This window comes from Heptranchias perlo, chromosome 22 (assembly GCF_035084215.1).
Source record: "Heptranchias perlo isolate sHepPer1 chromosome 22, sHepPer1.hap1, whole genome shotgun sequence".
Classification (NCBI taxonomy): domain Eukaryota; kingdom Metazoa; phylum Chordata; class Chondrichthyes; order Hexanchiformes; family Hexanchidae; genus Heptranchias; species Heptranchias perlo.
Genome location: NC_090346.1, coordinates 49,026,770 through 49,039,120, shown reverse-complemented (window position 1 = coordinate 49,039,120; position 12,351 = coordinate 49,026,770). Strand labels below are relative to the sequence as shown.

General features: G+C 53.5%; 1 protein-coding gene across 3 annotated transcripts in view; it reads right to left on the bottom strand.

The window, feature by feature from the left end:
• Window positions 1-4,133: 4,133 nt before the first annotated feature.
• capn15 (calpain 15) overlaps window positions 4,134-12,351 on the bottom strand; it is a 251,189-nt gene continuing 242,971 nt past the window's right edge. For all 3 annotated transcript variants that reach the window (XM_068003574.1, XM_068003576.1, XM_068003575.1), the window contains 4 exons: window positions 11,261-11,511; window positions 5,959-6,125; window positions 5,475-5,653; window positions 4,134-4,940 (listed from right to left, as the gene is read on the bottom strand). In XM_068003574.1, the coding sequence (XP_067859675.1) occupies window positions 4,763-4,940; window positions 5,475-5,653; window positions 5,959-6,125; window positions 11,261-11,511 (775 nt within the window). In that variant the 3' untranslated portion in view covers window positions 4,134-4,762. The remainder of the gene's footprint in view (window positions 4,941-5,474; window positions 5,654-5,958; window positions 6,126-11,260; window positions 11,512-12,351) is intronic.

Sequence of the window (12,351 nt, the reverse complement as noted above, 5' to 3'; positions counted from 1 at the left end):
CATCGTCTGACCCCGATGGAGAGCGAGAGAGAGAGAGCGCGCGCTGGAGAGGGAGAGAGGGAGGGAGAGAGAGAGGGAGAGGGAGAAGAGGGAGGGAGCGCTGGAGAGGGAGGGAGAGAGAGAGAGAGCGCGCGCTGGAGAGAGGGAGAGAGAGAGAGAGAGAGAGAGCACGTGCTGGAGAGGGGGAGAGAGAGAGAGAGGGAGAGGGAGAGGGAGGGAGAGAGAGGGAGAGGGAGAAGAGGGAGGGAGCGCTGGAGAGGGAGGGAGAGAGAGAGAGAGAGAGAGCGCGCTGGAAAGAGAGGGCACACTGGAGAGAGAGAGCGTGCGCGCTAGAGAGGGAGAGGGAGATGGTGGAAGAGAGAGGAGGGGAGGGGGAAGAGGGAGAGAGGAGGGGGAAGAGGGAGAGAGGAGGGGGAAGAGGGAGAGAGGAGGGGGAAGAGGGAGAGAGGAGGGGGAAGAGGGAGAGAGGAGGGGGAAGAGGGAGAGAGGAGGGGGAAGAGGGAGAGAGGAGGGGGAAGAGGGAGAGGAGTAAAGAGGAGAAGGACCAGGCTCAGGAAGTCAGAGGTTGGAGATAGAAGGTATTCGTTCTGCAAGTGATGGCAGGTGATTCTGGGAGTCACTGTTTGCAGGATTTGATTTATTTTTGCTGTGTGTGAAAGACGGGGCAGAGGGTGAGGGGAGGTGTTGAATGTATTACCTTGTGGGTCTGAGACTGTAAGCTGTCACAGGAACTCATTCCCGGTTACTGTACTGGGTTATAAAATGTGAACTTTCTTTTAAAAAAAAATGCTCCTTTTAAAAATAAAATCAGTAAAAGTTACTGTGAAAGTCTCACCTTTTAATTAATTACTGTAAGGGGAATCAGCATTTATAACCAGATTCAACGGTTACAGTCAGTGAACAGGTCGGTCTGTCTATTCCGAGACACTCCAGGATTTGTTCCAGTGTTTTTGGCGATCCCATTCCATAATTCGCTCTGTTTATAACAGGGTCACACTGTGACTGAATACTGTGATTATTTCATGGGATTACAGGATTTCACTGGGGATTTGGGATTCACATCCCACCAATCCGCTTGTGTTTCTGTGACCAGTGGCCTCGGTTACAAGGAAATCCAGACACACGGATCAATTTTCCCCATTCTTGCGGTTCAGAGAATTATCGGACGGAGGTTTGTTTAAAAAGGGTCACTCTCCACAATCATAGGAATTACAAACTAAACAAAGGCAGGTTCAGATTTACAACGCAGACCGTACAACCCCCAACCCACCCAACATCCCAGATCCCAGGGCAAAACTCCATCTCAATGTCAAATGTAGACACTTTATTACATTACATGTTAGGTTAGATGAGGTTACTTTAAACTGGCTGTTCTCCTGTATGTGGCTCAGTGTTTGCATGTGACACTATTCAGGATTAACAGGACTTTATCAACAGGTTTACACTAACCTCAGAACTACAGAAAAGCACAGTGAGTCTTTATAACCTGAATCATTCTAGTAACCTGAGGACTGATCTCACAGATCGAGGTTAGCTGTACGTTCCTGAACCTGGCGCACTGACCTCCTCCCCTCCCAGCCTGACCCTAACTCACTGCCCCCCCCCCCCACAGCCTGACCCTAACTCACTGCCCCCCCCTCCCACAGCCTGACACTAACTCACTGCCCCCCCCCCCCACAGCCTGACACTAACTCACCGACACCCCCCCCTCCCCCACAGCCTGACACTAACTCACTGCCCCCCCCCCCCACAGCCTGACCCTAACTCACTGCCCCCCCCCCCCACAGCCTGACCCTAACTCACTGCCCCCCCCCCCCCACAGCCTGACCCTAACTCACCGACACCCCCCCCTCCCCCACAGCCTGACACTAACTCACTGCCCCCCCCCCCCCACAGCCTGACCCTAACTCACTGCCCCCCCCCCCCACAGCCTGACCCTAACTCACTGCCCCCCCCCCCCACAGCCTGACCCTAACTCACTGCCCCCCCCCCCCACAGCCTGACCCTAACTCACTGCCCCCCCCCCCCCACAGCCTGACCCTAACTCACTGCCCCCCCCCCCCCACAGCCTGACCCTAACTCACTGCCCCCCCCCCCACAGCCTGACCCTAACTCACTGCCCCCCCCCCCCCCACAGCCTGACACTAACTCACTGCCCCCCCCCCCCACAGCCTGACCCTAACTCACTGCCCCCCCCCCCCACAGCCTGACCCTAACTCACTGCCCCCCCCCCCCACAGCCTGACCCTAACTCACTGCCCCCCCCCCCCACAGCCTGACCCTAACTCACTGCCCCCCCCCCCCCACAGCCTGACCCTAACTCACTGCCCCCCCTCCCCCACAGCCTGACACTAACTCACTGCCCCCCCCCCCCACAGCCTGACCCTAACTCACTGCCCCCCCCCCCACAGCCTGACCCTAACTCACTGCCCCCCCCCCCACAGCCTGACCCTAACTCACTGCCCCCCCCCTCCCAGCCTGACACTAACTCACTGCCCCCCCCTCCCAGCCTGACACTAACTCACTGCCCCCCCCCCACAGCCTGACCCTAACTCACTGCCCCCCCCTCCCAGCCTGACACTAACTCACTGCCCCCCCCCCCCACAGCCTGACCCTAACTCACTGCCCCCCCCTCCCAGCCTGACACTAACTCACTGCCCCCCCCCTCCCAGCCTGACACTAACTCACTGCCCCCCCCCCACAGCCTGACACTAACTCACTGCCCCCCCCCCACAGCCTGACACTAACTCACTGCCCCCCCCCCACAGCCTGACCCTAACTCACTGCCCCCCCCCCCAGCCTGACACTAACTCACTGACACCCCTCCCAGCCTGACACTAACTCACTGCCCCCCCCCCCAGCCTGACACTAACTCACTGACACCCCTCCCAGCCTGACACTAACTCACTGCCCCCCCCCCCAGCCTGACACTAACTCACTGCCCCCCCCCCCAGCCTGACACTAACTCACTGCCCCCCCCTCCCAGCCTGACACTAACTCACTGCCCCCCCCTCCCAGCCTGACCCTAACTCACTGCCCCCCCCTCCCAGCCTGACACTAACTCACTGCCCCCCCCCTCCCAGCCTGACACTAACTCACTGCCCCCCCCTCCCAGCCTGACACTAACTCACTGACACCCCTCCTCCTCTTCTCTCCCAGTCTGTCATTTGAATGGTTAAAGCCTTCACAGAGACAATCTAGCCCTCATCACAGGCCCCAGGTTGCCCTAAATGCCCAAAAAACAAACTGAAGGCAAGTGGGATCTGATCCGCCTCCAACAAGTGTGGGAATTGGAGTCTCACAATTCAGATTTGAACTGTTAAGTTTCTCAATGATGCCAGAGTTTAACCAGGCTCTCCATGCAGAAACAGGCAACAGACTGTGTACAGGGGAGATGGAAGGGCTCGCACAGCAGATACCACAGGCCATCTGAGGGGTTCAGTTTGGATGGGCAGTGATCACAGCCCTGATAATATCCCCAGCACCACAATCCTGCACTGAAATGCCAGGTATGCAATACTTTAATAAAACATTGGGAAAAAATATTAGTTCTCAAGTAAAAGATAGAAATCTACCAGGGTCCTGATTTAGTATATTTGTTGCATTGGATCTGTGTGGTTTTTTAAAAAATTCGTTCATGGGATGTGGGCGTCGCCAGCAAGGCCAGCATTTATTGCCCATCCCTAATTGCCCCTGTTGTTTGTTGTGCAGTGTCAGGAGGCACGGTGGTGGGGGTGGGACAGACATCATCGGGCTATCGAGACCTGAAAGCAGTTCAGCAAATGGAGAGAGGTGATCAGGTTGTAATATTCGAGGTTGGCAGAGGGGGGAGTCGTTGAGCAAAGTTTCCTGAGGCTCCCGGTCCAGTCACAGAGAGAACGATCGAGACTGTCCCTTTAATAATGGCCGGGGGCCGGCGCGTAACCGGGGGCCGGGGCGTAACCGGGGGCCGGGGCGTAACCGGGGGCCGGGGCGTAACCGGGGGCCGGGGGGCCGGCGCGTAACCGGGGGCCGGGGGGCCGGCGCGTAACCGGGGGCCGGCGCGTAACCGGGGGCCGGCGCGTAACCGGGGGCCGGGGGGCCGGCGCGTAACCGGGGGCCGGGGGGCCGGCGCGTAACCGGGGGCCGGGGGGCCGGCGCGTAACCGGGGGCCGGGGGGCCGGCGCGTAACCGGGGGCCGGCGCGTAACCGGGGGCCGGGGGGCCGGCGCGTAACCGGGGGCCGGCGCGTAACCGGGGGCCGGCGCGTAACCGGGGGCCGGCGCGTAACCGGGGGCCGGGGGGCCGGCGCGTAACCGGGGGCTGGGGTGCACTGGAGAGAATAACCTGGTCTGTAGTGGAGCAGCAGTGAAGCACATCAATGGCTCCTGTGATATCGAGGTACACGGGCCTGGGTCTCGCAGAGGCCTGGAAACCCAGTACAGGTCCCCATTGCCAGCTTCAAGCTATTGCTGCAGCTTTTCAGGTTTGGTTCTGTGCCCACCCTTCTCTAGTCATCAATCCTCACCAGACATACCGTCTAGACTGCGTCTGAGCCTGGGATTTGTAGCGCGGAACTATCATTGGCTGGCTCAGGTAATGGGGCCCAATGGTGGGCGATGGGGTTCCCCTCCTGGCAATGTTCTCCAGCAGGAACAGTGCATCGACTTTTTAAAAACAATGTACAAACAGGCCGGGGGCTGCACAATGGGGGGGTCTGTCTCTCATCATTCGACAACTTTTCAACAACAGCAGGCAGACATTGTGCAGGAGCAGGCGAGACCGTCACAAGGGCCGTGGATTGTGTAGCCCGGCAACATCGGCGGTGAGGGGGGGGCTGTGGGTGCCTTTGGTGGAGGACCACTCCCCCAGAGAGGCTTGGGCCGCTTTGCGATGAGCCAAACGATGAGTGATGGAGAAGCCAGCGTTTCCCTCCAGCTGTGATAACACCACCAGCACCTGCCTGTGGGGAAAGGACAGAGACAGTCAGCGAGAGTGTCACACACGGACACAGAGCAAGAGGCACCCGCACCGAGCGGGGGCACCTCTCGTCGTCTCTGCTTTCCTGCAGCGGCTCATCTGATGTGACAGTTATTCCCGGCCTCACAGACCAGTCCCTCACTCCCCCTCACCCCACCCTCCATACCTCCACCCTCACTCCATCCCCATTCACCCCCCCCGAGCCCCACTCTCTCTTCCATCCCCGGCCCCCCAACGGCACCAGCCCGCCCTCCCCGCCCCCCCCCCCCTCCCCTCCCTCCCTCCCTCTCTTCTCTTCCCCCCCATCCCTCCCCCATCCCAGCACCCCCCCTCTCTCCTTGGATGGCCTCTGGCCCCAGCAACTTAGCAACACAAGAACACTTGGCAGTCAGCACAAGGGATGACTGATGGGGGTAAGGGGAGGGGGGAGCATTGACAGGGACCTGCTCTGTAGATACCCAGATAACTTGATTGAACTACCCCTGGACTCCCGAGCCGGCTGGCCTTCCACTTGTACCTGTGCAATGGTGGAACGCTGTCTGTCGTTTTCAAGCTACTGCGAGTCGAGACCACATTGAAGCTGTCGGAACAGTCGCACGACACGTGCAAGTAATATTTGTCATGCCGATTCTCCACCACCACGATGAGCCCCGCCCAGCCGTGGGTCAAGTAATAGCAGGTCATCCCCTCACGACCCTGTTCAAAGGCAAGGGGTCAGAGGTCACATGAACCTTGCAGCAAATATTCAACAGTGCAAACTTGTTTCAAACTGAAGAACGAGTGAAAGCTCAAACTGTAGAACACAGACAGTGAAAGAACTCGCATTTATATAGCACCTTTCATGTCCTCAGGGCGTCCCAAAGCGCTTTACAGCCAGTGTGATCACTGTTGTAATGTAGGCCAGGGACTGAGCCTGGGACTTTCCTGACGTGTGTGGGCCACAGACAGCGGTTGTTGCAGGGCAGCCCGAAATGTTTTCTATCTGCAGCGCATTCTCCTACCTCATGCCTCTCCCCTTTGTGCTCAGTCAGCAGAATGATTGCATCGGCCAGTGTGGTTGGCTGAGAGTTGACCTGTTCCACCATGACAGGTTTGGAGCTGTACACGGCCAAGATATGTCCAGGGAAGTCCGGGATACATCGTCCACTGCTGGTAGGGCTTGAAACACCTAGGAGCAGGTAACAAGGCCTCGTGAGTGAAGTCAGTGTACATCATTCGTGGAGCTCACTGAGACGGTCTACGGGCATGATATTAACAAGAGCACATCCACAAACAAGGAAATCTTTACTGATGTGAGATGTTTCATCATTCCTGGTTACCACAAGGACATAAGAAATAGGAGCAGGAGTAGGCCATACGGCCCCTCGAGCCTGCTCCGCCATTCAATCAGATCATGGCTGATTTTCAACCTCAACTCCACTTTCCCGCCCGATCCCCGTATCCCTTGATTCCCCGAGAGTCCAAAAATCTATCCATCTCAGTCTTGAATATACCCAACGACTGAGCATCCACAGCCCTCTGGGGTAGAGAATTCGAAAGATTCACAACCCTCTGAGTGAAGAAATTCCTCATCTCAGTCTTAAATGGCCGACCCCATATCCTGCCACTATGCCCTCCAGTTCTAGACTCTCCAGCCGGGGAAACAGCCTCTCAGCATCTACCCGGTCAAGCCCCCTCAAAATCTTATGTTTCAATGAGATCACCTCTCATTCTTCTAAACTCCAGAGAATATAGGTCCATTTTTCTCAACCTCTCAACATTTAAAAAATATTCTGTTTTTCTATTCTTCCAACCAAAGCAAATAACCTCACATTTACCCACATTATACTCCATCTGCCATTACCAAGCCCCGATAACTATTTAACTTGCATCAGTAATCTACTTAAGAGTTGAGAACAATATTGCTCATTAATATATACCAAGAGCCACAATCTTGGATGGTGGGGACACTCTCAGTAGAGCTACAATAAGTTGTACCATGGAGCATGAAACGGGGGCTCTGTACTCATGGTTCCCCATCCAATGACACTCCCCTGTGATTTCTCTGTAGAGCAAAGAAAGAACGAACTTGCATTTATATGGCACCTTTCATGTCCTCAGGATGTCCCAAAGCGCTTTACAGTCAATGAAGTAGTTTTGAAGTGAAGTCACTGTTGTTTTGTAGGGAAAGGCGGCAGTCAATTTTGTGCATAGCAAGATCCCACAAACAGCAAAACGAGATAAATGACCAGATGATCTGTTTTAGTGATGTTGGTTGAGGGCTAATTATGGCATGGACACCTGGAAGAACTCCACTACTCTTCTTCAAAATAGTGCCGCGGAATCTTTTCCATCTACCTGAGAGGGCAGATAGAGCCTCGGTTTAATGTCTCATCTGAAAGACGGCACCTCTGACAATGCAGCACTCCCTCGGTACTGCACTGGGAGTGTCGGCCTGGATTATGGGCTCAAGTCTCTGGAGTGGGGCTTGAACCCACGACCTTCTGACTCAGAGGCGAGAGAGTTGCCCACAGAGCCACAGCTAACATTTAGCACAGGTAGGAAAGGAAGAAATGCTGATTCCTTGCTGCGGAGACATCCCATTAACAGGACTGAGACACACAGGGCTTCAGGTCTGCTGAGACACACAGGTGAGGAGGCAGTGGCCACACTGCTGCTCAATAGTGACTCCCCTAGGCACTTTACTGTAAGTCTCAAAATGTTAAATCCCAGAGATTATAGACCAGCTAATATCAAATGTGTCTCTTTTTAACAAACCATATCAATGCAGATGACGTATTACCGGGGGGGTGGGGTCGTGCTGTGTTGGCACAATGTTCTATGGAAGAGCAGACCACAAGCACTCCAAATTCCCTCCACCTCGAGTCCCGATCTGTTGTTGCTATGGGAGCCCAGGTGTGAACACCCTCACAGGGTAGGGTTAAAATTTGAAGACGACCCATCTTGGACTGAACTTGTCCCATTTCCAGCTGCCTTCACGAAGCTCAGTCTCTTCTTTGTTCCAAACACTTTCCCTGCGAACAATCCCAACTCTGTATGAAGCCCAAATCCTGCTAAGACTTAGATACTGCTTCCATATGTGGGCAGCTTTCCTGGAGCCGTTCTCATAGAACACAAAAATAAATAGCTTCCTGTCTGATTGGCTCTCACCTGTAGCCTCATTCCTGTTTTGCTCCTCCATTGTATCTTTTAAGGGAAGAGTAGATAAACATTTGAAGTAGAGGAAGATACAGGTAAATAGTAAGAGAGCAGGGCAGTGGGATTAGTTGTAGATTACTCCAACAAAGAGCCATCATAGATGATGGGCTTAATAGTCCCCTTCTGTGCTGTAAGCTTCTATGGTCCCTAGACTCCAAATACACCATGGGGGACACCCTCCCTCCTCTCTGATCTTTGCTGTATTTAAATCAAGTTTCCTACTCCAACACATTCCTTCCCAGACCTAAAAACAGCAAACTCTTTACTTCAGGGAGACCATGGTCCCCCTCTCACTCCAAATGGGAATCTGAGGCAGAGGAATCAGGAGCCAGCGACCAGCAGCAGACCCAACCGTGGCTCACCTACTCGCTGCCTCATTTATCTCATCTTGCCTTTACCTCTGGTCAATCTCGGTGCTGTTCTACACTAAAGCCCATAGCTTCTCAATTGGGAGAAAGAGAAAAAAAATGATCAGGGTTGATGCTCCTAATCACCAGTGATCTCAACTGGAGCGCGACAGGGGGCGCCAGTGAGGGGGCGCGAGTGCGCGCGACAGGGGGCGCCAGTGAGGGGGCGCGAGTGCGCGCGACAGGGGGCGCCAGTGAGGGGGCGCGAGTGCGCGCGACAGGGGGCGCCAGTGAGGGGGCGCGAGTGCGCGCGACAGGGGGCGCCAGTGAGGGGGCGCGAGTGCGCGCGACAGGGGGCGCCAGTGAGGGGGCGCGAGTGCGCGCGACAGGGGGCGCCAGTGAGGGGGCGCGAGTGCGCGCGACAGGGGGCGCCAGTGAGGGGGCGCGAGTGCGCGCGACAGGGGGCGCCAGTGAGGGGGCGCGAGTGCGCGCGACAGGGGGCGCGAGTGAGAGTGTGCATGTTGACATCAGAGGAGGACAGGATCGGCCAGCTGTCACTCAGTGTCTAGAGTCACACACTAACATTGGCTCATTGTATAAGTTACTTGAGGGGTCACTGCCCTCTGGAACAGACTGTGGCGACGTGTGCTGAATGCGGTGTCATTACTGCTTTATAAAAGGGAACCTGACAAGATTCTGAGAGAAGAGGATACTTCCAGTTATAGAGGGTAAGGTGCTGGTTAGCTGTGTGAGGTATTATGTGCGACTGGCAAGTTACCTGAATGCCTTAGGGAGTCAGGGAGGAATTTTCCAGCGTTTCTCCTGAATCAGTGGCAGGTCTTTTCCTGTGTTTTTGCCTTTCTCAGGAGATTGAGCGATTGGGAGGGGCGGGGGGAGGGGTGGTACATGAACGGTGCACGAGGTTTCACCAATACCTGGATGGGCCAGGTGATCTATTCCCACCCGCTTTACGTACGCTCCTGTGCCTGATTTGGGCCGTTTGTCCCAGAGGCTGAGGTACAGATCTGTGTAAATCAGAGAATATGTGGAGCAATGATTGTACTGCAGACCATGGGGCAGACGCAGCTCCCATGTCCAGTCACCCTGGCCCTTCCAGCCCAGGCAACTCGGTCCTTTTTGCGTTTATATTTCTGATTTGGCTTGTTTGATTTTTGTGGGGCTGGAGCGTAGCAAAGGACTGGGTTGAATATTACTGTCTAATGGGTGGGTCCAAATCCTAAATCAGAGCACCAAATCTGTTAGCAATTTGAGATTTATGAAAACTAATGGAAACATGGATTTAAATTTTATATTTTCTTCCAGACTCTTACGGTAAAGAGAGAGCGGATTAAGAATTCTTGGGGCCCTGGGCAACAAGAACATTCAGGGTCCCTCCGTTCCCCACCACCAACACCCCAAACACAAACGTCTAATAGAATGCATGAGTTTTAGGCCCATAGGGCGTTACACAGGACACTACGCTAAAATTAAACTGATCCAGCGGTTACGTGCAACTTCTCTCGGTGTTATGGTGAGTTTTACTCCGTAGGCTTTTGCACAAATCTGCCCCTGGATATGCACCTACCTGACCCACACAGACAAAAGAAAAGAGCAGAAAGACGAAGAGAAGATGTTTCCACTTGCGGGGAGCCCAAAACTAGGGGCCATAAATATAAAAGAGTCACTAATAAACTCAATAGGGAATTCAGGAGAAACTTCTTTACCCAGAGAGTGGTCAGAATGTGGAACTTGCTACCGCATGGAGCAGTTGAGGTGAACAGCATTGATGCATTTAAGGGGAAGCTGGATAAACACACAAGGGAAAAAGGAACAGAAGGATATGCTGATAGGGTGAGATGAAGTAAGATGGGAGGAGGCTCATGTGGAGCATAAAGACCAGCATAGATCTGTTGGGCCGAATGGCCTGTTTCTGTCCTGTACACATGTGTAACCTGACCTGAGAGTGATATGGGACGGTGCAAGACAGTTTTGATGACAATGAGCTCGCTGAGGGGCTCTAGTGGAAACAGTAGGTACAGCAGCGAACAGAAGGCAGGCCTTGGTGATGTACCCAAGGCCTGTTTAGCCCAACACATTTCAGGTGACTAAAAAATACAAAGTCGCTCCAAACAGCCCGATTCGCTCAAATCAAATCGATGGCTACCTTCACTAGGATAGGCTTAAGAACTTGAAGAGTTGCAGAAATAGTTTCTGTTGGTGTGAAGAAGGTTGAGGGGACTCGGTGCAGGTTCTTATAATGCTCAGAGAAAAGGCTAAAGTAGGTATGAAAAGGTTATTTAACGGGGGGGGAGACAATTCAGGGCAACTTGCCCCTGAATATTCCCAGTGGCACAACAGAGATTGGAATCTCATAGGATGCAGAATCATGCACGTTAAATATAAAATATGTATTTATTTATATAAAAGTCTCTGTCTGTTGACCCGAGTCAGAGTGTTTGGACAGCACAATGACAGCTGTCATTTCCGCTGCCTGAGCAGTTGTTCAATATGTTAGAGAGGATGTGTGTGTTGGGGTGGGGAGGGGGTTTGGATGATGGCTGGTCCTTACTGCTCCCCCTCTTCATCTCTTTTGTTCTCACTCCTCCCAAGTTATGACCAAAACTCCTACCATGTGTCCAGGCATGCTCGAGGGTCACTCAATACCCTGCTGTTACAGCGATCAGACTGGTAACTCAATGCAGCTTTTGGGCTTTGTCTGGTGGAGTGGGTATAGAACTCCTGGTTTACTAACTCTTACCCGTTGCTGGTGATAGTGACGGTGATGGGGACGGTAGCCCAGACATTGACATTTGCCAGTGGTTAAACGCGCAGCACACCACCGCGTACTCCCCCGGCTCCAGCATGACATCACACCCCACAAACTTCTTCACCGCTCGCTTGCTGTGCGCCATCAGTCGGCCCAGGGTCAGCTTGTTACCGCTGGAGAAGGAGGCCCGAAACACCATGATACACAGATCCAGCAGGTGGCTGTCAGACGTATCTGACCGTCTAGGGTACAAGTGTCAAGAGTCAGAGGGCAAGCAGCCACAAGTGCATCATACAACGCTACACGCTATGGGTGCCTAAAGGGAACAAACACCTTTAGAACTTGCTCAACTTGAGAGAGCAAACAAAGTATGTTTTTATTATTAATGTAAAAAAAATATGCAGGTTCCTGTAATGTTTCCCTGCGGCAGCAATTCTAGGAACTGGGCCTTCACTCTATTTGTAGACGTGGCTTAAACTGGAGAGGAGTGAAAAGGTTGGATGCACCTGTTCTTTTACAAGTTACAGGCTCTACCCATACTTTTATTCTTGCTTGCAGAAGTCAGCATGTTCACCTGGAAGCCAAGTGTCACTGTCCCACTACATTTCCATTCTGAGTCAGATCAGCCATGATCTCATTGAATGGCGGAACAGGCTCGAGGGGCTGAATGGCCTACTCCTGTTCCAATGAGTGCAGGTGATTGGTGAGCTGACACACAAACCAGTAACACAATACCAGGTATTCCTAATAGACAATCTGTACCAAAACTAGGGTGGGCATCACAGCTATATTCACTTTGCCAGTATTTACCATTGTAAATTGCTATGTTAACTGTCACAATGTAGTTGCAAACTGGCCACTGGGTGGCTCCGTGGTAGGCAGTGGGGAGTTTCTGCAATGTCTCTCCCAACTCGGTTGCCATCTTGTATATATAAAAACCTTACATTCACCAACTGACTGTAGGCAATGCTAAGGGCAATTTATTTTTACAAAAGTTTTGTTCTTGCAAAATAACTGAATGAAGCTTTCGAAGGGACAAGGTGATTTCCTCCTTCTCACAATGCGACAGTGCTACTGTGGAA